A 26,074-nucleotide genomic window follows, 5' to 3' on the forward strand; every position below is an offset into this window, starting at 1 on the left:
ATACTTATTAAAATATTAAACTTATAATTGATTTTAACTAAAAAGAGGGAGTAACAATTAACGTAAATTTATAGAGTATTAATTACCAATTGGTGGTGGGGAGTATTACTCTCATTATTAAAATCTTAACCATTAACCAAAATTCTCCTAGACCTTAAAATATTCTCACTTTCAATTATTTTTTCTTATAAATAAAAAAATAATTTTATTAATTTACCTTTTAAAAAGATTTAAAATTTGTACAAATAATTGTGAAAATTTATATATGAAAAAAATTTAATTAACACTTGAACAATTAATATGGAAGGATGAAAATTCTTTCAATTTCCAATTATAATAACATCTCCACCTCTGTTTCCTATCGCTTAATGTATTTATAGTAGGAACGGAAGATTAGTTTCGGCTACTCAAAGTAAAAAAAAAATAAAAAAATAATCTTGTTCATTTATATTTCCCGGGAAAATTAACTGACAGCAACAGCTACGGTAGGAAAGTTTTGATACATATTATACAACGTTTCTATGGTCAAAAATCAATCATCCATAATTCGTCTTTATTGCCATTTAACTACATTGATTTTTCCCGGGTCACCATCAAGCTGTTCAACCCGACCCGTTTTTGCATATAGTGCAATTTCTTGGTCCTCAAATTACTCATTGTTGTCGTATATCTCCGGTTAGTTCTGGTGAATTTTCCGACGAAGGGGAGATGACGGAAAGTAGTAGTTCTTACTCTGTTGGCCCTTTGCTTCTGAGAAACTTATTGACGTCGGCGTTTATTTTTGCCGATAAGCCGTTTATTGTTTTAGCAGAAAGATACAAACTTCTTGAAACGTTACGTTATTTTCTTGTTTCTGTTTTTCTGTTTTTTCTTCGTCTTTTGCCTTTGTTGTTTCCTTCTTTGAATTGTTCGGGAGAAAATTTGAAGGGGAAAAAGGGGAAGGGGGAGATTTATACTCCGGTTGGTGTGAGTGGTGGTGTAGAGTCGGGGATATCGAGGGCGTTGACGCAGGTTTTGTCGATTGTGAATGATATTCCGGTGAGTTCGAGGAAGTATGAGGTGGTGAGGTCATTGGCTGAGAGGTTAATTGACGAGAATTTATTGGAGGGAAATGAAGCTTTGAGGGAAGTGAATTGTACGGCTTTGTCGGCGGCGTTTACGCGTACGCTTAGCCAGCTGGAATCGGCTATGGTGGCGGAGGCGGAGGAAGGTGGAGGTGTTGGTGGAGTTTTGGGTGGTAGAGGCGGAGATTATATTGGTAAGTTGAGCCGTGGATTGAGGGCGATTAGGTATTATGGTGATGTAGTGTGGCAGCGGGGAAGGGCGAGGAACCAGATGAGTCAATTTGGGTGCTCGGCTGAGAAGCTGGTGGCGGAGTTGTTGTGGCTTGCTCAGAAGATGGTAGCTTGTGGTTGTGTTGATGAAGCTGTTTGTATGTGGGCTTCAGCTTCACATGTGGCTTGGCTTGCTCTTTCTGCTGAACCGCGGCTTCAGGGATCTCTTGTTAAGGTTTCAGGTAGTTGTCTATCGAATATTCTTTGAGAAATTTGAAGTTTTCGTCTTCTTTTAATTGTATGTGCAGTTATGGATCTGTTTCGGATTGAAGCGTACTTGTTGTTGTTGTATGTAGAGATTTGGAGCATAAAAATGAACCTGAATTGACAAAATATGTACATAGAACTCATTCGATATGAATAATGATTTTTAGCGAATTAATATGTCGAAGTGTCTATACTCGTCTAAAGATCTCCCATTGGATTTGCACTGCAGTGGGATATTTAGATTGTAGCAGCTACTTCATGAGCCTGAATGCATTTTCCTATACATGAGATTAAGTGTTGGTTCTACCAAAAAGATAATGATTGCAGTCTGCAGACACCTATATGTTTTGCATTGTGCAGCCTCACATTTCCCTTCAAAACATCTTTTAATCCTTTTATACTACATTTCTGCAAGAGCAGAGTCTTTTGTATTGCTTTCCTTGTCGTTCTCATTTTTTTCCTTGTAGATATTCCCGGCAAATAGATGTTCACAGTTGCACGTTCTTATTACATAGGTTGCACCTGCTGGCTGGTGCATAAGCTTAGACCCCTTCTCTGCAAATTAACTATGTAAAACGGTTCATGTGAAGCGAGCCTTTTGAAGGACTAAGGAGGCTTCCACATAAGCTTCTACGGCCATTATATGTTCTCTCATGCATTCCTCGGCTTTCTCTAACAAGTTTTGACTGTTATTTTTACCATGTTTCCTTGCTGTCTATATCAATCAATCGAGTTATGTGTTTCTTCGCTCCACCCCTTTCTATTATTTCAAGGAGCGCAGCGACTCTCTGTATTCCAGCATTGGAACTTCCTTCTAAACTGGATGAAGCAATGACTGTTAGTTCAGTCAGGGAATTAGTCCTTCAGTTTATGCTTGTTCCAGCCAGCAGTTTTATGCCTTTTAAATTCTTCTCATCGTAACCTTTAGCTTCAGCAGATGACTTAATTCATTCCACGAATTCATTATGTGTCTCCAAGTGGATACATCATGAGAGATGTTGACTGGAGGTGTACATCATCCATCTTTCATTTCATACTTGATCTAACAGACTGCAATATTTTATCTTCCTCCGTCCGAACAGAGAAGAGAGTTTTTATTGTGTGTTCTCATATTTTATTGGTAGCATCTCATCATGGAATTGCTATCAAACTTGATATTTGGCATGTTATCACCATCTGTCTTTAATTGTTTTTTTGGGATAGAAAAAGCGCCATGTTCTGAATTTCTATTTTTGCTTTTGGTGTTCTTTCTAGCGTTCTTATTTAAACAATCCAGAGAAATAGGAGAAGACACAGAGGATGAAGAAAGTACAAAAGAGCATCTCAGGCGGACAAACATGAATATGCTGATGTCATGGCTACCATTGCTATGTCGAGCAAGCAATGGTACAGACACTCCAGTCCTGAGTATCAGTGAAAGGGCTGAGCTTGAAAGAATATTAGAACAGATCATAGGGACATTGGAACAAGAAGAGGAGCAAGAAAAGGTGTTGTCCCTTTGGCTTCACCATTTCACCTATTGCCCTTCTTCTGACTGGCCCAACCTCCACGATTGCTACACTCGCTGGTGTAAAGCTTCTCGTAAGCTCTTGCTTCACTGAATTTTTCACGAAAAACCTTTGGGTTAGATTGATTATAAAAACTTTGGAGTCCCATCTTTCTGGCAAGAAAGGAGTCTCTAATGGGAAGTGGAGGAAAATATTATACTGGTGTGTTAGTTCCTCTACCACCCCATCATTTTCTGTAGGTTTTGCCTCAGCAGGAAATGCCTATGAAGGTTCAAAAAGTGTATCATTTAGCTATGTCTTGTAATTATTTTTCCTCTAGCTCAATTTTAAGCCAAAGCATGCTTACGTTGCATATGCACGTTTGATAAGTATTTATTAAGTGCTTCAATATACAGCAGATTGAGCAGACTAGTTTACTTAATTTCAGGCCTCAAATGTTCTTTCCTGCAGATTACATTGACTTCTCTTCTAATTCTCTAATATTTCAAAAGTTTTGTTATTCTAGAACTCACTTCATTTTGTGATATATCAATATAGGAGCATACCCCAATTTTTAAGTTGTGTCGAAAATTCTTTATGGGATAGCAAAACACTTATTGTATACTATATTATCTATATAAATCAAACGACCTGAGATCTCGTGTAATATCTATCAACTGTTTCAAGCATATTTAATCCTTTAGAAACTAAAGAATGTCCTGATTTCTTCGCTTTCATGTAGAATTGTCCTGATTTCTTTAAATTTCCAATAGTTCATGTGGTTCAATTATCTTCCCCGCCCTGTTCGAACTTATGACATAAAGGCCTAGACAAGATGTAGCTCTGTAGACAAGCTGACTGGGCAAATTTCCTTCTGGAAGTTTGTTCAGTTCTATTAAAGTTTACATAACGAAATATACAATCGAGATGCAAACCAGAACAGTACTACGAGTAAATCTATACGTGATAGCGAGTGAAGTACTCAATCTGGAGTTGGATACTTTTTAAGTTCCTATATAGCCACCAGCTTCGAGTGTATATCAAACGGTTCAGATGAGGATAGCTGAGGCTCCTGGGCAAGATCAGTAAAATGCATTAGACAAGTATGATGATGATGCAACGGTACACTGATTATTTCCCTTTTGACAATCTTGTAGAAGCGTACCTGAGTTTCACTTGCACCATTAAGGCCTAGTCCTTTCTGTGCTTCATGAATCTTGTTGTACATACACATAATTAAGCGCCCGTAAGTCAATTTAACCTCTTCCTCCAACGTTTGGATGAAACTGTATGTCAGGGCACCCATTGGAACGCCTGTGAATGCCTGCATAAATCCAAGGTACGGCCTTTTCAATGATTGAAGGTGCAAAAAGAGATCAACATATCAATAATCTCTTAAAAGGCAATGCAAACTAAAATGACTTGATCGCGTTAGTATACTTACATTAATTTGGTGTTTACCAGGAGTCTTTTATTACAGATTCTAAAGTTAGTATAGATGTGTGATATTTACATTTACAGATACTAACCGTTGTATCTCCAGAACTTTGATCATCGTTACAGGCACTGATAGAGAAAGCTGTACCGCCTCTGGTACCTTTGTATGAGCTGATCCGATGGTCTTCCCACCGAAAGTATCCTGCCCTGCTTGAAAACATTTTACATACTACTTTTACTATTAACTTAATGTGAAGTTCTTTCATTGCATGATCAAACATCAAAAGGGTTAGTTACTCAATAACCTGTTTATTATTCTGCAGACAAAGGACAAATCTAGGGAAGTTCCACTGAAGCATGCATCAATTATGGCATGAAGTGTGGCTCCAGGGGGTAAAGGCCTTACAATGGTACTATTAATCTCATCATCTAGTATCCTCCCCTCTGTCTCATAATCAACAGGGCATATTGATTCATCATGCCCATCAATCTCATCACCATCGCGGTCTCGTACTCGTGCCCCATGGCCAGAGCAGTGGAACACTAGTGAATCTCCTGGCCGACAACCATGAACAAGCCAACGTAAGGCTGATCTGATATTGGCCTTGGTTGGGTATTTGTATGGATCTTTCTCATCCTCTGCACAGCTTTGCACTACATGTTAGATTAAAGCCGATCTTACAAATGTTCAAGTAGCTAAGTTGACTGTTCTCATAAGTGGAATGTTAAAAGGCATAATACATAAATATGCCCTTCAACTTGGCATCAACTCACATCTATGACATCCAACGTTTGTTGTGCACAAGTAGACACTTAAATTTGTATAAAGTTGAACAAGTAGACACATACGTCCTATGTGGCAAAATACACGTAGCACAGATGTATCTACTTGTGCACACAAAAAGTTAGAGGCCATAGATGTAATCTGAAGCCAAGTTAAAAGGCATGTTTATACATTGTGCCTTAATTAAACGAGACGTTTAAGAAGACAAGGGTACATACCAGTAAGGACAATTACTGATGCATATGGGAAACCCAACTTCTCGACCAGAAAATATCTCATGGATAAAAAACATCATTAATGCTTCCCTTTAGACTCTTCGGATGGCCACGGTAGTTAATCCCGCACAGAACTGCTCGTTTTCGTCCATGTACTGCAGGCGGTCTGATATTATTAATCTGTGGTGGCAAATTGTTGAACTGTTGGGGCTGGAAATTATTAGCACTTGGAGTACTCATCCTTCTTGGCCTTGCAGGATAAGGTGGAAATTCCGGGGGGCGCATATCGTTATTGGGAGGGGGGAAATTAGCAAATCCATTGTTTCTTGGAGGTTGGAGTTGTGTAACATATTGGCACCTTGGGCAGCTAATTGTTTGTGCTCTTATTGGCGCTGCCATAATCATGACGCACCACTTGCATTTGCATCTTCTCCTGTCCATTATGTGAAGGGTAGGGTGATCAAAGTGAACTTCCTGATATTGTTGTGGCTACTTAAGACGAGAGAGGATTGATCAATATTCATGGAGGAGCCTATAATATATATAACCAACAAAGGCGTTCTACATCCAGGGGCTTCTTTACCATATTTTGAATTCAACAGTTTTAATAAATATTCTCCTACGGCAGTTCATCTTGTACCATATCTGAAAGAACAGTTTGTATAGCCAAAAATCCTATTTGAGATCTGTTGATTTTGTAATAGATGATTCTGTCAAAGATCCATTGGGGTCCTGATATTATAGAAATATTGTTGGTTTAAAACCGTTAAAGGGAAACAAAGCAGGGATTCAATTTAAAGGCTGGGCGCAGAAATAGAGACGAAGTTTAAAGAGAATATGCAGAGCCGGTTGATTTTTTCTTATTGAAAGACCACCTCAAATTGATCATCAACTTAGCAACTTAAATAGTTACTATTACAACTAAAAATAGGATAAAGAAACAACCTATTTCTACCAAAATTAGAATAACTAATTAGTTTCCTACCAAAGATAGGACTCCTAATTTAACTAGGATTGTACGTAAAAAAAAAAAGCTGGAGAAAAAAGAAAAAAAATAGCTGTATTCTTAAAGCAACTTTCAACACTCCTCCTTACTTTATGAAATGCAAACACCAATTTTCTGCCTGAGAAGCTCAGATTTGCTGACATCAACTTCACGGCCACCCCACCCAGCAGCTTTGCGATGACAATCCAAAACTTTCGGGTCTGCGCAGATGACTTGTTGCCCCTTTCGATATTGGATTAACTCTAAGCCTTGAAGGGTGGACAAAATATCTTCTGCCTTGATGGCTATCAGGTCACTTAGCTCCTTGATAGATATATTGCCCCTGAGCTTTTTCAAAATATCCAGAAGCACATGCGTCCAGTAACCCCTATAGTTCAACATTCCTAAGTCGGAAAGTGGTCTTCCGGTGTGCCTACGTTACCTTCTTTCTTTGAAAGTTCATATAAGAATGCAATTAGGAATTTCCCATAGCCTTTCCTCTGATAAGGTGGAAGTGTCAGAATGCAATCTAAGTTAGAAGACTTTTCTGAATGCTTTTCCTTTGAAAAGTAACCAACCATATGGCAACCTCGGTCGTCACATTCATGAAACATATAAAAGAGGAACAAGTTAACATCATAATACAGAGTCTTATGATCAAGAAACAATTTGGCCCAGTAGCATAGTTTTGCCCATAAACCTTGTTCTTTTTGCCATCAACCTCAAACATTGACAGTGTACCGCTTCTATAGATCTTATCACCTGGAGGATGCTTAAGATCACATTTCTTCATGTGCCTCTGAAGCTGCTCTGTGCATTTCATAAAATTGAGACAAAACTCGCAAAAGAACAGTTTCGAGCAGTCATTGTATTATGGAGGAAATGACGAGAAGTACTACGTTTCAATCTCATATCTTCCAAATTCTATTGTAGCAATGTTCTTGACTTTTGTGAACTCTTCGTGCTCTTATAAAATGGCTGCATCAAGCTCCTCATGGCCCTCGACACGAATCTCATCAATTTTACGTTTCTGGTGGTGTGTCATTTTCAAACTTGTCACCTTATCCTCGACCTTCTCATCCACAACAGTCTCTACCGAATTAAGATCAAGTTGTTCAAGTTTAACCCACTCATCAAGTCTCCGGTTGAATTTAGTATCAACTATCAAACTAAAATCGTCAGAGTCGGACGTAAAATCAGAACTTGAACTTTCTATTTTAACAGACTCATCCTTATCTGGATCATCAGGATTAAAGTCATCATCTGAGTCTTCAGAGGAAAGCTCCAAGATCCCATCATCTTTAGGAGGGGCTTCTGCCAGCTCTTCAGATGCAGTAGCAGCATCTTCCTTGGGATATACTTTCTCCCAGCTGTTAGTGACGGAAAGGTCTTTTCCTTGAAGATCATTAAGCAAGTCAATGCAGTCAACTTTGCAATCACAACCAGGACAAAGCCATCCTTCATCATGAGGTGGAATGTCTTCTTTTAGCAGAGGTGGATCCACACACAACTCGTGAAATCCACGTTCTTCTTCCAATGGATTTAATGAGAAACTTCTGCCGCTCATTTTGACTTTAAATAGGTCTTGTACAGATGCTTCCTTGATCAAGCAGTGTTTATCTTCAAAATACAATTTGAAACCTTTTTCTAATAACTGACCAACACTTAACAAGTTCTGGTCCAAATCGGGTACATTAGTGCCCGATTGTGTTTCAATTGTAATGGTTCCCATTCCTTTTGCTGGAATATAACCATCATGGCCAATTCTAACTTTTGTAACTTTAGTAGGGCTCAAATCTTTAAAAATATCTTTATCGCAAGTCATATGATTTGTGCATCCGCTATCGATCAGCCACAAATCGCTTGAGACACTGTTTGTTAAACATAATGCGATAAAGAGTTGATCTTCTTCCTGTTCATCAACAACCCGAGCCTCTGCATCTTGTTGCTGAGTTTTGTTCTTGTAGATTATCGCTTCATGCCCAAGCTGATTGCACTTAGTGCACTTGGCATCAGGCCTTTCCCAACACTTAAAAGGTGCATGTCCGAGCTTGCCGCAATGCTTACAAGGAAGTTAGTTTCTTTTGAAACCACCTGTTTTGTTTTTGTTGCTGCGCTGCACCTTCTCCATCAGTTGGTTGGTGCTTATTATTCTCCTTCTTCTTAGAACGTCTATCATCGTGATGCTTGGCTGGTAAGGCACCTTCGACAGCTCTTCTTTGTCTCATAACATGCCGTTGCTCTTGCGCTTGAAAAACACTTAAGAGCTCTGCAAGTGTTATCTTGGACAAGTCCTTAGTATTTTCTAAGGTTGTTATAGTAGCTTCAAATCTTCCAGGTGCCGTTACTAGGATTTTCTCAACGATCCTTGAATCATTGAAAGCGGAACCCAACAATCTGATGCGATTTGCTAAATTAAGGAGTCTATCAGAGTACTCCTTTATGGTTTCGCTTTCTTTCATCCTTTGCAGCTCAAACTCACATACCAGATTCAACACTTGCATCCCTCGAATCTTTCATCTCCTTCATACTCAGTCTTGAGATAATCCCATACCTTTTTCGCGGATTCCAGAGACATGATACAAGTAAAGATATTAGATGAAACTGCAGTAAATAAGCATGCCAATGCCTTTGATTTTCTGGTTTTCCTCTCCTTGTGAGTTTTAATCCGCATCATCGTGGGATTGTCCGGCAAGGGAGCTATCTCGTATTCATCTTCAACAGCTTCCCATAGATCCAAAGCTTGCAGATATATCCGCATTCTAATTGCCCAGATTTGATAACTTTTTCCATCGAAAATTGGTGGTGCCATTGAAGAAAAATTTATTTCTCCGTTTATGGTATCCACCGGATGAGATTGATGCAAACACTCATAGGTCCCTTAAGATTAAAACTCTGAAACCAATTGTTGGTTTAAAATCGTTAAAGGGAAACAACGCAGGAATTCAATTTAAAGGCTGACCGCAAAAACAGAGATGAAGTTTAAAGAGAATATACAGGGCCAGTTGATTTTTTCTTATTGAAAGACCACCTCAAATTGATCATCAACTTAGCAACTTAAATAGTTGCTATTACAACTAAAAATAGGATAAAGAAACAACCTATTTCTACCAAAACTAGAATAACTAATTAGTTTCCTACCAAAGATAGGACTCCTAATTTAACTAGAATTGTACGTAAAAAAAGAAAAACTGGAGAAAAAAGAAAAAAAACAGCTGCATTCTTAAATCAACTTTCAACAAATATGATAAAAATGAAAACAACTAACCTAGTAGTTATCTTTATATATCTAGTTTACCTGCTGGATACACGTTATATATATCTCTTTTTTCGGCTATCTAAGAGACAGACGTGACATACTACTATCACATAAAAGGCTTGTCCTCCATTTTGACAATATAGAACCTCCCCCAGCTTCTGTTCTTTTATGAGGTCCTGTCGGGGTAGACAAAGGTGGTGCATGTCTAAACTTTGTGGTTGCTAATTGAAATACTATCGCAATCCATTGGACTTATTGAATTCGAAATCTATTACTTGTACACTTATTTAGTGAATCCCTCCACACATATACAAGATTTGAGCGGAAACTATCAAGCAAAAATGTAAGATTTGATCAACCTCACACATTATTATGAGGCACAAAGTAATTTTTTTTTCTCTATCTAGCAAACTTTATGTCCTTGTTCTTTGTATGTCAAATCAGGAAAAAGCTTTATTCTCATTCTGTTGTGGATTGGTGATGGAGAAAAAAAACAAAGAATCTATCTATTTGCACCTTTCGGCATGATAGATAATAGATTCATCTTGTCTTCTGAAGGTATGATCGTTTCAGAATTTTGAAAGTGTTGAGAAAATGTTACAATATTAGTATGGAACAAAAAGAGAAATAACAGTAACAACTTATCGAATCACACACTACTAGTGGGAATGGGTATTTCACTGCTTTTTTAGCTAGTCAAAGAATCATACTAATGTTTCATGAAGAGAATCCAAATTTCGCTAGACAATTTATATAGGAAAAAGATTTAAATATGTCACTAAACTATCAGAAATGACTTATTTATGCCATCTGTTAAAAGTTGGGCTCATTCATGCCATCGCCGTTACAAAACCGGCTCATCCATGCCATTACTTTTTAACATGGTTTTTTAAAAACAGCCTTGCCACGTGGCAGCTTATTAGAGGGCCACATCATTTTTTAAATTTTTTTTTTTTAAATAATTTTTTTTTGATCCATTAAAAGAATTCACGTAATTTTTTGATCCATTGAAAATTAATTTGATCTATGCTTTTAAAACTTGATTAATTTTTCATGAATATATTCTTAAAACATTCTCGTTCGATTCGTTTTTCTTTTTTGTCATTTTTGACATATTAAGATTGTTTTCATATTTTACCTTTAATCATTTTTGACACATTAAGATTGTTTTCATATTTTACCTTTAATATTAATTATTTTTTTTTTTCAAATTAATTTCAAATACAATAGTAAACATCATTTAATAAATATATTATAATAAAATAGCTATTTTAATTGATGGACGAGTAACTAAAAGAGAACGGAGAGAGTATACACTCCACGCTTTTTATCACTTTTTCTTTTTTAAAGATTCACGTTAACTAAAACTTTTATCATTTTTCAATTGAAACTGAAGGGATATATAAAAATCAAATATTATTATTATATTATTAATAGTTAGCTTCTCATTTTGCCAACTCTACATATACTATATATGTTGACATGTTGTCGCCTTCCTATTTTTGCAATAATAAATGATGATGTATAAAGTGCTACGTACAAATGTTGAATGCCGATTAGGGGCGGCTTAACCCTTTAGGAGAAAAGGCGGCCGCCTAAGACCCCAAAATTTGAGGGGCTATTTTTGTTTAATAATAATAAATTACAAATTTTAAGAAATATATTAAATACTATTTATAGAAAAAAAATTTATATAAAAAAATAAAATGCAAGGCCTCCGTTTGATTTTTGCCTTACGCCATAAATTTGCTTGAGCTGCCCTTGATGCTGATGATGTCATTCTATGCTTAATAAAAAAATAAAAAAAATAAAAAGTTACTTACATTCGGCTAACAAAATATTTCATGTATGCTAAGACATACTATATGCTTAATTAGAATAGCGTTTGGTTATAAATTTTAGTAGTAGATTTTAAAAAAAAAATTCTTTAAATATTTGTTTGATCATGAAAAATTAATCAAATTTTAAAAGTATAGATCAAATTAATTTTTAATGGATCAAAAAATTAGGTGAATTCTTTTTAATGGATCAAAAAATAATTTAAAAGGAAAATTATTTTTTTAAAATAAAAAATAAAATAAAAAATGACGTGATCATCTAATAAGCTGCCACGTGGTAAGGTTATTTTTAAAAATCGGCCATTAAAAAGTAATGGCATGGATGAGCGCAATGACATAAATGAGCCTAATTTTTAACAAAGGACATAAATAAGCCATTTCTGATAGTTCAGTCACATATTTAAGCCTTTTCCAATTTATATATATACACGTTTCCCTGAAGAATTGTTAAATTAATGAGAAACTAATCTTCTTTAATGATCTTGTTTCCTCTTTGGTCGTAGAAAATTAATATTGTCAAGAAAATGGGTGCTGTCTGTCTTAGTAAAAATTAGACCGGTAGGTTTTTGAGCGGGAGCAGAGCCAGGTAAGACTAATGGGTCGGAAAATTATATGTTTATATATATATATATATATATATATATGATTATATATGTACTGAATGTTGAACCCTTTTGACTTTTTCATGTATTTACTTTTCGTATTTTGAAATCCTTATTGAAAATTCTGCCCACTGTTTTTGAGTTGGCAATCAAAGTTCAGTTGCCATTTCAAATGTAAAAGGTGCTGTCCCTTTGACTCCACCATGGCCCAACCTCCTCGATTGCTACACCTGCTGGTGCATATCTTCTCTTTAGCTCTTGCTTCACTGAATCTTTTACGGAAAGTCTTCGGTTGGATTGATTCTAAAAACTTGAAAGTCCCATCTTTCTGGCGAAAACTTATTTCTCTATTCGGTCCATCAGTTTCTGGGATGCTGAAATTGCTGTTAGAAGGAAAATGCCTACGAAGGTCCAAAGAAAGATTTGTATCAGTTAGCGATATCTTGTACCTATTTTTCCTTTAGTTCGTCAATTTATAAGTCGACAGCATGCTTAAGTTGCATGTGCGTATCTGTCAGTATTTAGAAAGTGCTTATATTTGCAGCAAATTGAGTAGATTAATTTATTCTGTGTTATTGATGAAGTTTACATATCGAAAATACATGATCAAGATTCACACTTGAACAATATTATACGAGCGAATTTACATGCAAAATTTATTAGTGCGACAAGATTATGCCAGGGAAGTCGTAATCAGGCAAGATTTGGATACTTTAATTTCCTATAAAGCCACCATCTTCGAGTGGATATCAAACTGCACAGACGAGGATAGTTGAGGCTCCTGGGAAAGACCAATAAAATGCATTAGACAAGTAGGATTATGATGAGATGCTGCAGTGAAATTTCTTGGACGAATTCATAGAAGCCTACCTGAGTTTCATTTGCACCATTAAGGCCCATTCCCATCTGTGCTTCATGAATCTTATTCTGCATACTCATGAGTAAGCGTCCATATGTCAATTTAGTCTCTTGCTCCAATGTTTGGATGAAACTATAAGTCAGGGCACCCGTTGGAACGCCTGTGAAAGCCTGCAGGAATCCAAGGTGCGGCATATTGATGATTGAAAGTGTTCAAAGTGAACGTTATCCATAATCCCTCGAATCCATGTTGCTTAGAACTTAACACAACACAATAGAAGTAAAAGACCTATAGCTTACCCGTGTTAGCGCACTTACAGTTTGGTGTTTGCAAGGGTCTTTTTAATTTGTTTAGAGATTTTAAAGTCAGTATAAGAATAAATATTTACAATTACTAACTGTTGTATCTCCAGAATTTTGATGGTCGTCACAGGCACTGATAGAGATAGCTATTCCCCCTCTGGTGCCTTTGTATGTGCTGATTCGATGGTCTTCCCACATAAAGTATCCAGCCCTGCTTGAAGACATTTGACATACTACTTTTACTATTACTTAATATGAAGTTTCATTGCATGATCAAGCATTAAAAGGTGTTAGTTTCTCGAGGACCTGTTTATTCTGCACAAAAAGGGCAAATCTAGGAAAGTTCCACTGAAGCATGTATCAATTATTCCATGAAGTGTGGCTCCGCGTGGTAAGGGCCTTACAATGGTATCATTGATCTCATCATCTAGTATTCTCCCTTCTGTCTCATAATCAACAGGGCATAGTGATTCGTCGTGCCCATCAATCTCATCACCGTCATGGTCTCGTACTCGTGTGCCATGGCCAGAGTAGTGGAACACTAGTGAATCTCCTGGCTGACAACCATGAACAAGCCAACGTAAGGCTGATCTTATATTGGTCTTGGTTGGGTATTTGTATGGATCTCTCTCATCCTCTGCAAATTTTATGTACTACATGTTACATTAAGGTTGTTTTCATTAGTGAATGTTCATTAAGTGAGACGTTTAAAAAGATAACAATACATACCTGTAAGTACAAGTACTGATGCATTTGGGAACCCCAGCTTTTCGACCAGAAAATATCTCATGGATAAAACATCATTAATGCTTCCCTCAAGACTCTTTGGATGGCCACGGTAAGTAATTCCACACAGAACTGCTCGTTTTTGTCCATGTACTGCAGGAGGTAGCATGTTATTCATCTGTGGTGACATGTTGAATTGTTGAGGCTGAAAATTACTAGCATGTGGACTCATCCGTCCTGGCCTCGCAGGATAAGCTGGAAATCCTTGGCTCATATTGTTATTGGCAGGGGGGGAATTAGCAAAGCCATAGTTTCTTGCAGATTGGAGTTGTATAACAGATTGGCACCTTGGACAGCTAACTGTTTGCGCGCCAATGGGAACTGACATTTTCATGCCGCACCACTGGCATTTGCACCTCCTGTTGTCCATTGTGTGAAGGGTGAAAGGGCAGGGCGATATAAGTGGATTTCTCTTGTTTTGACAACTTGAGAGGATCAATCAAGATACATATGGGAGGCATATATATATATATGGGCTATGACACAGGTGGATGCATGTTTTAGATTCTATGGACCACACCTCTTTTGATTTTTACAGGAGTTGAAATCTATTACGTACTTATTTAGTAAATCTTTCAACATGTTTGAAGATATATCTCAGAAATAAAGTAGGAGTAGATAATTTTAGTAGATTTAAATTATTAGAATCTTATGTGGCTTAGACTTAGGAATTAGTTGTTCCTTTATTATTTGAATAAGAATTAGTTATCTCAATTTAAATTGGAGCGTAGTTCGAAATTTAGCTATAAATATATGTTTTGAGTTATTAATAAAAAAAATTCCGTTTGACAATACTATTGCCGTATTTTATTTTTCTCCAACTCTTTCTCTGTTATTTCTCCAATTTAAAAGCTAAAAACCAATAATTGGTATCAAAGCTCCAGTTTCTTGAGGAATCTGTGAGAAATGAATTCTGAAAACAACTTTTCCCAAATAACTCCTTCTGTCTTTGATGGTGAGAATTATCATCTTTGGGCAGTAAGAATGGAGACTTATCTTGAGGCTTCAGATCTTTGGGAGGCCGTGCAGGAGGATTATGATGTTGTTCTGCTGCCCGATAATCCCACGGTAGCCCAGATCAAAAATCAAAAGGAAAAGAAAACTAGAAAATCAAAAGTAAAAGTGACTTTGTTTGCTAGTGTTTCTCCAATAATTTTCATGAGAATTATGACCCTTAAATCACCAAAAGAAATTTGGGATTATCTGAAGGAAGAATATACCGAAGATGAAAGAATACGAGGCATGAAAGTATTGAATCTAATAAGGGAATTCGAACTGCAAAAGATGAAGGAATCTGAGACCGTCAAAGAGTACTCAGACCGTCTTCTTGACATTGTTAACAAGGTAAGATTGTTTGGCACAAAATTTAAAGATTCAAGAATTGTTGAAAAAATTCTTGTTACAGTGCCTGAAAGATACGAAGTATCAATAACTACCTTGAAAAACACAAAAGATCTGTCCAAGATTACCTTGGCAGAATTGTTAAATACATTGCAGGCGCAAGAGCAAAGAAGGCTTATAAGGCAGGATGGTATGATTAAAGCAGCTTTGGCAGCAAATCACAAGACTCAAAGTAAGGGTAATAATTCAAGAAAAAATTACCCACCTTGCCAGCACTGTGGCAAAATAGGTCATCCTTCATTTAAATGTTGGAAGACACCAGACGCACAATGCAAAATTTGCAATCAACTTGGCCATGAAGCTGTGATTTGCAAAAACAAATCTCAAAATATGAAGCAGATGCCCAAGTCACCAAAGAAGAAGAAAAAGATCACTTATTTGTGGCAACATATTCTTTAACCAAGACATATGACAAGACTCTCTTTAAAGAGTTTCTGCCTTCAAAAAATAAAAAAATTAGAATTGAGAATGATGATTATATTCCTGCAGAAGTAAAAGGGAATGTTGCAATCAAAACAATTTCAGTTGATATGAGAGGCAAAAGTTTCTTATTTAATCCAACAAAAAATGCACACAAGCCTTGCAAGAACAAAGATGAATTAACAGATTTATTCAAGAGGTCAAATTCAACCAAAGCTGAGACTACAATCTACAATTTTTTATCTGAAGCTAAGACTACAATCTACAATTTCTGATCCAAGAAGGAGTGTTGAAGATATGTCTCAAAAATAAAGTATAATTTTAGTAATTTTAAATTATTAGAATCCTATGTGCTTAGATTTAGGAATTAGTTTTCCCTTTATTATTTGAATAGGAATTAGTTATCCCAATTTAAATAGGAGTGTAGTTAGAAATTTAGCTATAAATATATGTTTTGAGTTATTAATAAAAAAAATTCCCTTTGACAATACTATTTTCGTATTTTATTTTTCTCCAACTTTTTCTCTGTTATTTCTTTAATTTTAAAGCTAAAAACCAACACCAACACATGTACACGATTTGCAAAATGTAACCTAAAGCTACTGCAACTCTTGACGCTATATTTCCCCTTGTGTATGGGGAAATTTACAATATTCAACTTTCAATTACCAAAATAGATAAAGTTAATTTCTTATATGCAAAAAGTAACTCAATTATGCCTATATATAATGTTTAAAGTTTAAAAAATCGAGAAATGTAGATTATCGCGTTTTCAAAAAAAAAAAGTTAATGTAAATATAACTACATCAACAATTCACCATATATAACATAACCTCCACTTGGTATCACTTAGAGAAGTCATTTTCTGAGGCATTATTATGTCAATTAAAAGTAAAAGAAAGAACAAATAAAAACGCCCCGTACTTTTGAGATGCTCGTGTCCTTATAGTCAAGTGGCCATTATTTGGGCATGAAAGATTCATTTTATCATCTGAAGTTATGCTCTTTTAATTTTTCTTGATTGGGCATTATATGTTTTTCACTAGTGTACTTAATTTATCCCCTCTGGCCCTCTTCAGCATATTTTCCTAAAATGTGTTGTATTATTTCTTTTTAGAATTTTGGAACGTTATGTGTTATATCAAACAGTTGCTCAACTGACTGAGAAGACAAATTCCTACTTGCTGGTGGCATCGGATGCTATTTTTTCGTGGGCAATGGGCATTTCACTGCTTTTCTAGTCACAGAATCAATTTAGTGTTTCATTAAGTGCAAAGTGTTTTTGAGAATTCGAATTTTCCCAAAGAATTGTTAAAGAGAAAATAATCTTTTTTAATCATCTTGGTTCGTCTTTGATTGTAGAAAGTTTATATTATAAAGCAACTAGGAAAATGATAAAGTGATCTCCATCTTATTCGATAATGCATAAATAATATGCACTAGTCTCAGCGTCCTTCTAGATGTATAGTATTCTCTTCATTCAATTAATCTTGTGATTAATTTTCGCCTTTTAACAAGAAGAAGAAAATACCCTGTGTAATTCCATAAATGGGGTTGGGGAGGGTGGCCCTACCTTGTGCTAGTAAAGAGGATCTTTCCAAAAGACCATCGGCTCAAGTAAAATTTCTAGTCTTTTAACCAAAAAAAAAAAAGATGTCTTGACCTCCAGATCCAGTAGGTAAATGTTTTGTGCTTTTTGCTTCTTAATTTGTCACCTTCAGAAAGTGCTTCTTGGCCTACATTATATAGATATTATGGAGTAATGAAGCAGAAGAAATTGATGTGCTAGTGAATGGCAGAATGAGGGAACATATTTTTTGACTTGGTAGTTGCATGAACTTGTTAATTTAACTCTTCTACATTGTTTGCCTGGTTGATGATATGTAATTTTGAGATTTCAACTTAGGTTTTCCATTTTCGTCTTATGAATAAGCAGGACTCGAACTACTCAATGAGAAGTTTTTGAATTGTCTATAGCTTGATCACCTTTACATGCTGCTAAAGTTCCTCAGTATGTTCACTGGAATCTGAATTAATACCTTAAGGAACACAAATCTTCATAATGTTGTTTTTAAATACGTCATGGTACATTTGGAAATTTTAGTGAATTTATTTAGTTTCTGTGCGGAATCTTTTCCAGTTCAAACAAATAATTATCCCATCAAAGTGCCAGAAGGCTCAGGTCCAGGCGGGCTCGGGAAAAAGGCGAATGTAGACAGTTGAGATAACTTATGCTGTTCTGTTTATCATAAACTTATGCTCAATTATCTAAGGAATCTGCTTTCTGTTAAAAGCTTGCTTGAGATATCTGTTGATATAATCTAAAAGGATGCCCATAATTGGTGGGCTGATATATATACAGTTGATGTCAGACTTGGTCAGACTTTCCTTATAGGTCTTCTGGCAAAAACTCACTTTGTGGAGGCCAGTAAAATAAAAACACACACTTGGACATGTGTTTTACAAATGAAATTGTTGCATGCCATTAGCATCGTATTTTAGGAGCTTATTTGGTCCTTTACTCTGGTAATGAACTGCTGCATATACTCTATACAGGATTGATAATTCCAAAGACAACATCATCCTTGTGCAGGCTTAAGTTTAAAAAGTGATTTTCTGGCTTAAGCATGTACGTAATTTATCTCCAATTAATCAATCAGACCCAATCCAGGAATTGCTCATGAACATTCCATTTCATATATTATAGTTATCACATATCTTAGTGGTACCAACTGAAATGGAAGAACTGTGTTTATTTCTGGAACGATAAAGATACATCGGTCTTATTTAAAAGAAGATTACCATTACATATACCAAGTCTGAACGGCACAAGCTTAAAAACAGGTATGTAATCCTATACACTTACATATACAAAAGTTTGTGATGAAAATTTGTTAAGACCCTGCTATGGACTTGGAGAAGACCCCATCAGAACACAAATTTTATTGGAAAACTTTCAATTATTAACTCAGAGATGCAGATACAAATTATATTGTCAGAATCAGCACAGAAAAATGCCAAAGAGAGAATTTGATGCAAATATTTGGATTGCATATTCATCTTTCTGCTGTAGATTCAGAGCTTGAACTTTGTGTTAGGGTTAAATCTTTCAGAAGATGATAATACTGGTTCCTGCACAGTTGAAATGTGATAATACAGTATCAGATCAGAAAAATAGATAAGCAAAATATCTGTAAATTTTACAAATAATTAGTGCCTATTGATGAGAATTCCAGAACTTTTAAATCTTTGAGGCCTATGCAAGTACTAAACTGCGGCTGAAAAAACATTCTGGATGTTAGCTCGTGGGATATAGCACAAGTTTTTCCATTTTTTGGACATATGTCTGAAATTGATATTTTCTGGATGCATAATTGTGTATCTTCCAAGAAAGTTCAAGTTGTGAAAAACCTGAAAGGGTGCAAAACACTAGTCTGAGTTTTACCTACTGACAATGAAATTGTTTTAAATTACCAGTCACTTAAAAGATGATCAAAGGTAACCAACCTTCTCGAGTAGGTTAAATTGCACTGATTGTGTGAAAAATCATTAAAGTTGTCATATAAGTTACTAAATCCTTAGAACGGTGGTATCAGTGGATGCAGGATAATTTTGAGAACGGATACCTGGTCTATCTTGCGTTGGAGTAACTTCAGCAGTGGGCTTCTGACTTTGTTGACCTTTCCAAGAGGCTTGTGCATATAATCAAGTAATCCCTGGTATGTTATATTCGGATTTTCCCAGATAGCTCTTATAAATAGGAAAGTCATGGCACCAGTCATAATATTTTTATCAGAGAAAGCCTGCATAATATTCATACTATGGTAGTTGGGGAGAGAGGATATGTAGATCAATCGTACGAAGACTTGATTAAAGGAAGGAAAAAATAATACAGAGGTATATGCAGCTAGTTGATCATCCTTGCAAGCACTGAAGCTGATGGCCCTGCCACCACTTGTGCCCTTATCAGCGCCGGATGGGGGTCTGTTATCATCCCATTTATTCCTGTTAAAATTCAAAAACCGATAATAGATTCTCTCATTTAATTGTGATTTGTAAGATGATTTTCATTATCAGAATTATGATAATGAGCTTTGTAACTGACGGACTCTGGTTTGTATTGTTTAAACTGATCATTCCCAAGAGAAAAATGAAATGCATAAGAACCATGGCTAAAGGTATGAGTAAAGAATGACTTTTACTAATTTCTTATATTTTTAACGTAAATTTAAATCCTATGTATCTTGAACAAACATATGAAACACCGGTTAGAAACTAAAAAAGAACTTTTGGATGGTAAGATCATACTCTTTGTATACCCAAGGTAAGTCGAGAACAGTTCCACTATGACTAGCGTCAACAAAGGCATGAAGTGTAACACCTGGAATCAGTGGTTTAACAAGAATATCATTGATGGCATTATCACTGATCATGCCTTCAGTGCTAAAGTCGAGAGGACAGATCGTTTCATCAAAACCATCTTGTTCATCATCACTAAAATCAGGTTGTCGCAAGCCATATCCTGAGAAGTAGAACACCAACGAGTCACCTGATTTAAGGTCTGCCATCAACCACCTGAAAGCCTCCAGGATGTTGGTCCTAGTCGGAGGTTTATATGCCTCTTTTTCTGCATAAATTGTTTCATTCAAAAGTAAGGTAAAAAAATATTTCTTACTTAGGCGGATTTAAAATTTAAATTTATGTGTTCAACCATTAGTTTTTAACCACTGAAACCCATCACATCTTTGAAAATACGGGTGTGTACATTGGTTTACTGCAGTCCATTTTTTGGACTACGGGTTCAAAAATTTGATATATTGGTTAAGATTTCAGTGATTTTCACATATATCCACGTTCCGTGTTGAAAATACTGGTTGAACCCACTGATATATATGTGTGTGTAAAAATACTAAAATCTCAAAAAGTATTAGAAATTAAATCCGTAATTTCAAATGTACAACATTTTCAATATTATGAACTTTAAAGTTCGAAGGGGAGCCTTGGAGTAGCTGGTAAAGTTGCTGTCATGTGACCAGGAGGTTACGGGTTCAAGCCTTGGAAACAGCCTCTGGCAGAAATGCAAGGTAAGGCTGCGTACGATACACTCTTGTGGTGGGGCCCTTCCCCGGACACCGCGCACAGCGGTAGCTTTAGTGCACCGGGCTGCCCTTTTTTATGAACTTTAAAGTTTGAACCTACCAAATTTAAGTCATGAATTTGCCTATGATCATACTGTCAACTGAGAAACTGGAGTACCTGCTAGAATGAGAATGGAATCATCTGAAAAGTTGAATTTTCGAAGAAGCAAGTCCCTCATGCTGTGTACATCATGCAATGTTCCTTTAAGCCTGAATTTCTCCTTCTTGTAAGTCACCCCACAAAGAAGTGCGCGCTTCCCACGTGGCGGTGTCTTTGTGAAACTCAGAGACAAACGTGGACTATCGCTGCGAAGTGCGTGCTTCCCACGTGGTGGTGTCTTTGTGAAACTCAGAGACAAACGTGGACTATCGCTGCGAAGTGTGCGCTTCCCACGTGGTGGTGTCTTTGTGAAACTTAGAGACAAACGTGGACTATCGCTGGAGTACTCACTATCGCTGCGAGGTGTGTGCTTCCCACGTGGTGATGGCTTTGTGAAACATATACGCGAACGTAGACTATCGCTGGAGTACTCACTATCGCTGCACCCACGTGGTGATGGCTTTGTGAAACTTATAGGCCAACGTGGACTATCATTGGAGTACTCACTATTGTTGCGAGGTGCGGGCTTCCCACGTGGTGATGGCTTTGTGAAACTTAGAGACGAACGTGGACTGTTGCTGGAGTACTCACTATCGCTGTGTTGATTCCTATTGGAAACAGGAATTAATCCAGTAAACCAATAGTAAGACATTTTCTAATCATTTTTCAAATTAGGCAAGACTCATCTGTAAGAGGAATACCATTCATAAGCTGGAGAATCTATTTTTAATGGCTCTGAAACCTCATTTATAAGGATAAGGCATAAAAAATATTGAAGAAGCTGATTCCAAGATTCGAAATGACTTCTAGTGTATGCAGATGCTTTGCTGCTCTTATAATATTATCATAAACTTATTCTCATTTTTTTAAAAGAGATCTGCTTTTTGTAAAGTCTTGCTTGATATATGCCTTGAAATTATCTAAAAGGATGCCACAAAATGGTGTGCTGAATGTCAACTAATACAGTCATTAGTCAAAACTTTTCTTATAGGTCTTTTGGCCAAAACTCACTTTGTGGAGGCCAGTAAAACAACAAGACACACTTGGACATGTGTTTTACAAATGAAGTTGTTGCCATTTAATAATAATTAGTTAAGACCCTGCTGAGGGAATTGGGAGGGACACCATCAGAACGCAGTTTCTTACAGGAAAACTCTCAATTATTAACTCAGAGACATAGATACAAATTATACAGTCCAAATCACCATAGAAAAATACGAAAGAGAATTTTGATGCAAATATGTAGATCTTCTTCTCGAGAAAGATAAACAAGGGTCAAAAGAAATGGAAGCAATACAAGAGATAAGTATGAAACAAGCAGCGCGCGCCCATGCCCTCCTTTAGTGATGGAACTGGAAGTCTCTAGGTCCAAGTTCGTAATTCTGCAGCAGATTCAGAGCTTGAACTTCATGTTAGTGTTGAATTTTTCAGAAGATGATAACACTGGTTCCTGCAAGTTTTAAAAGTTATAATACGATATTATATCAGCAAAATATCCAGTAAACCTTACAAATTAATGAATGCTTATTGATGAGAATATCGTACTTCTAAATACTTGAGGCATATGCATATACTGTACTAAACTGCTAAACAAAAACATTCTGAATAACACTTTTACACTCTCAAATCATGTGGTAGGTGATCAAAGGTAACTATTCGTACTAAGTGGAGTTATAAGACAAAGAACCTTCTCCTTGATTGGTTGTGTAAAAATTCATTTGGATTGTCGTATAAATTGCTAAATCCTTAGAAAATCGCATTAATATATGCAGGATAATTTTGAGAACAGAATGTTTTGGGCAAGGAGATGAGATACCTGGTCTATCTTGCGTTGAAGTACCTTCAGCAGTGGACTTCTGGCTCTGTTGACCTTTTCGATTTCCTTGTGCATATAATCAAGTAATCCTTGGTATGTTATATCCGGATTTTCCCAGATAGCTCTTACAAATAGGCAAGTCATGGCACCAGTCATAAATTTTTCAGCACAGAAAGCCTGCATAATATTCATAATATTATAGTTGGGGATAGGATGTATAGATCAATCATATGAAGACTTGATTAAAGGAAGGAAAAAATAATACAGAGGTGTATGCAGCTAGTTGATTATCCTTGCAAGCACTGAAACTGATGGCCCTGCCACCGCTTGTGCCCTTATTAACGCCGGATGGGGGTCTGTTATCTTTCCATTTATTCCTGTTAAAATTCAAAAACTGATCTCTTATTTAAGAGTGATTCTTAAGATGATATTCATTTTCAGAATTATGATGATAATATCAGTTTATCTGAGCTTTGTAATTGGACTCTGTACGTCATCAGTTTCTCTCGTTTGTATTGTTTAAACTGATCATTCCCAAGAGAAAAATGCAATGCATAAGAACCATGGCTAAACGTATAAGTAAAAGAATGACTTTTACTAATTTCTCATATTGTTAATGTAAATTTAAATTCAATGTATTTTGACCAAGCTTGAACAAACATATGAAACACCAGTTAGAAACTAAAAAGAACTTTTGGATGGTAAGATCATACTCGTTGTATACCCAAGGTAAGTCGAGAATAGTTCCACTATGGAAAGCGTCAACAATGGCATGAAGTGTAACACCTGGAATCAATGGTTTAACAAGAATATCATTGATGGCATTATCACTGATCATGCCTTCAGTCCTAAAGTCGAGAGGACAGATCATCCATTAAAATCAGGTTGCTGTAAGCCATATCCTTTGAAGTAGAACACCAACGAGTCACCTGATTTAAGGTCTTCCATCAACCACCTGAAAGCCTCCAGGATGTTTCTCTTAGTTGGAGGTTTATATGCCTCTTCTTCTGCAGAAATTGTTTCATTCACAAGGTGCAAAAATATTTCTTACTCAAGAGGATTTAAAATTTAAATTTAGTGCGTTCAACCATTCGGTTTTTACCACTGATAGGCGATGCGCTTGCAGGAATGAATGCAAAATATACCATCAATATCACAATGCATCATAACTGTCTTCATAAGGACCACCATCATCGCCATCAACCTCCGGCCTCATCGGGTATCAATATCATCTCAATAGTATCCTCCGGACTCGAACCGAGTATCCATATTATCACAATATCTTCCGGCCTTGCCGGGTATCAATATCATCTCAATAGTATCCTCCGGACTCGAACCGGATATCAATATCATCATAATATCCTCCGGCCTTGCCGGGTATAAATATCATCTCAATAGTATCCTCCGGACTCGAACCGGGTATCAATATCATCATAATATCCTCCGGCCTTGCCGGGTATCAGTATCATCTCAATAGTATCCTCCGAACTCGAACCGGGTATCAATATCATCATAATATCCTCCGGCCTTGCCGGATATCAATGTATCATCATAAATCTCGACACATAAATATAGGCATATAATAGGTACACAGACGCAAGCCGATATACTCATAACCGTAAAGATATCTAACTTATCAATACATCCCAAATACTCGTTATTAGCTAACCAACGCTTATTATTATTAAACCGCTAGTTCGCTAGTCATCACATAACCTCTAGTTATTAGCCTAAAGATTATCCTTCACATAATCCTTGTTCACGAGATAACAACTAACCACTATTCATTTAACAGTCAACGTCTAAAATCTAGTCTAGGTTCATCATTAGACCAAAAACCGTCATTTATCCACCATTCATTATTATCAACTATTCATCCTATTTTTGTTAATCATTACTAGACAACACATTACTACTTGTCGCCTAACCATCTTTTATTAAATGACTTCATTCATTAACTGACCATCATTAGCTACCATGTTCCAACTAAGCAAGATTCATTAACTAATACATTAGCTTCCTAGCCATCAAGTGCAATAGTTAGCTAATAGACAACTAGTTACCACATAGCTTAATCGTCTAACAAGAAGAAAAATCATAAGATCATATTTCGGCTATAATCACATAATTTATAATGGTAAATAATCGTGAACGTACCAAACCTATGCATGCCATCACCAGTATTCAATCAATGGAATAATAAGCATCATACTGCATCTTTCTCTGTCTCATACCGGAGAGATATGTATACAAACATATACATATTCATATTCATAAATCGCAATCACATCATTCACAATGATAAACACTTCTTGGATATTTAATCAGTACCATAACACGGCTCTTGACCCATTAATTTATCTGGAATAATTACAACATCATAATCATGGCCTTAGGCCCATATACATATCTGGGACTCATATCAACAAGCATATCGCCTCTATTAGACATCTCATATCTATAGGTTATGCATCATGACCAAGAGGAAAGTCGTCTCTATAAGCTCAATAATCATAACTAAGAAGAAAATCATCTCTATGGGCCAAATATCATAACTAAGAGGAAAATGCTTCTCTATAGGCAAAATCATAATTAAGAGAAAAATGCATCTCTATGGGCCAAATATCATAATTCAGAGGAAAATGCATCTCTATAAGCAAAATATCATAATTAAGAGGAAAATGCATCTCTACGGCAAAACATCATAATTAAGAGGAAAATGCATCTCTATGAGCCAAATATCATAATAAAGAGGAAAATACATCTCTATGGGCAAAATATCATAATTAAGAGGAAAATGCATCTCTAGGGGCCAAAAATCATAATAAAGAGGAGAATGCATCTCTAGGGGCCAAATATCATAATAAAGAGGAGAATGCATCTCTAGGGGCCAAATATCATAATAAAAAGGAGAATGCATCTCTATGGGACACTAATCATAATCCGACTAAAATCATCACAATTTATCAATTCACCAAGTAATTGTTATAAATAAGGCTCATTAGTCTCAACTAGGTCTACTATCCGCAATTAAGCCCACAAGGGCTAACACAAATCTTGGCCTAAGTAGGCCGGATGATCCCACTTCTAATCCATAATTAGGC

At 36.2% G+C, this 26,074-nt stretch overlaps 5 protein-coding genes and 2 pseudogenes across 10 annotated transcripts; 2 read left to right on the forward strand and 5 right to left on the reverse strand.

Annotated features, from left to right (window-relative positions):
- Positions 1-406: 406 nt before the first annotated feature.
- On the forward strand, positions 407-3,498 carry LOC107840044. The gene is made up of 2 exons (XM_016683759.2): positions 407-1,516; positions 2,796-3,498. Exons 1-2 carry the CDS (start codon positions 709-711, stop codon positions 3,140-3,142), a joined length of 1,155 nt encoding a protein of 384 aa, XP_016539245.2. The 5' UTR covers positions 407-708; the 3' UTR covers positions 3,143-3,498.
- Positions 3,499-3,753: 255 nt separating this feature from the next.
- Positions 3,754-6,170, reverse strand: LOC107840045 (annotated as a pseudogene).
- A 179-nt stretch (positions 6,171-6,349) lies between these two features.
- LOC124886698 lies at positions 6,350-9,261 on the reverse strand (annotated as a pseudogene).
- Positions 9,262-12,142: 2,881 nt separating this feature from the next.
- On the reverse strand, positions 12,143-14,566 carry LOC107840047 (metacaspase-1). 3 transcript variants are annotated; one of them, XM_047394923.1, is made up of 6 exons: positions 14,039-14,540; positions 13,616-13,946; positions 13,406-13,520; positions 13,019-13,177; positions 12,861-12,929; positions 12,143-12,549 (listed from the first exon to the last, which is right to left on the reverse strand). In XM_047394923.1, the coding sequence occupies exons 1-5, from the start codon at positions 14,463-14,465 to the stop codon at positions 12,870-12,872; spliced, it is 1,092 nt and encodes a 363-aa protein (XP_047250879.1). In that variant the 5' UTR covers positions 14,466-14,540; the 3' UTR covers positions 12,143-12,549; positions 12,861-12,869. The 3 variants fall into 3 exon arrangements, with proteins under 3 accessions (XP_047250879.1, XP_016539247.1, XP_047250881.1); XM_016683761.2 differs by lacking the exon at positions 12,143-12,549 and having other exon boundaries at positions 12,697-12,929; positions 14,039-14,566; XM_047394925.1 differs by lacking the exons at positions 12,143-12,549; positions 12,861-12,929 and having other exon boundaries at positions 13,021-13,177; positions 13,396-13,520; positions 14,039-14,539.
- A 192-nt stretch (positions 14,567-14,758) lies between these two features.
- On the forward strand, positions 14,759-15,895 carry LOC124886699. The gene has a single exon (XM_047395626.1). It carries the CDS (start codon positions 15,002-15,004, stop codon positions 15,893-15,895), a length of 894 nt encoding a protein of 297 aa, XP_047251582.1. The 5' UTR covers positions 14,759-15,001.
- Positions 15,896-18,649: 2,754 nt separating this feature from the next.
- LOC107840048 (metacaspase-1) lies at positions 18,650-21,890 on the reverse strand. Of its 4 annotated transcripts, none has more exons than XM_016683763.2 (5): positions 21,173-21,888; positions 20,225-20,543; positions 19,810-19,921; positions 19,543-19,719; positions 18,650-19,048 (listed from the first exon to the last, which is right to left on the reverse strand). In XM_016683763.2, exons 1-5 carry the CDS (start codon positions 21,804-21,806, stop codon positions 18,992-18,994), a joined length of 1,299 nt encoding a protein of 432 aa, XP_016539249.1. In that variant the 5' UTR covers positions 21,807-21,888; the 3' UTR covers positions 18,650-18,991. The 4 variants fall into 4 exon arrangements, with proteins under 4 accessions (XP_016539249.1, XP_016539248.1, XP_047250882.1 ...); XM_047394927.1 differs by lacking the exon at positions 18,650-19,048 and adding an exon at positions 19,127-19,327 and having other exon boundaries at positions 21,173-21,889; XM_016683762.2 differs by having other exon boundaries at positions 19,543-19,921; positions 21,173-21,889.
- A 406-nt stretch (positions 21,891-22,296) lies between these two features.
- On the reverse strand, positions 22,297-24,372 carry LOC107840050 (metacaspase-1). The gene is given in 6 exon segments (XM_047394928.1): positions 22,297-22,604; positions 22,971-23,147; positions 23,236-23,347; positions 23,684-23,840; positions 23,843-23,977; positions 24,073-24,372. Coding segments are annotated over 6 exon segments (684 nt in total). The 5' UTR covers positions 24,119-24,372; the 3' UTR covers positions 22,297-22,547.
- Positions 24,373-26,074: the final 1,702 nt, after the last annotated feature.

The sequence above is a fragment of the Capsicum annuum genome, chromosome 8 (genome assembly GCF_002878395.1).
Source record: "Capsicum annuum cultivar UCD-10X-F1 chromosome 8, UCD10Xv1.1, whole genome shotgun sequence".
In the NCBI taxonomy this organism is placed as follows: Eukaryota; Viridiplantae; Streptophyta; class Magnoliopsida; order Solanales; family Solanaceae; genus Capsicum; species Capsicum annuum.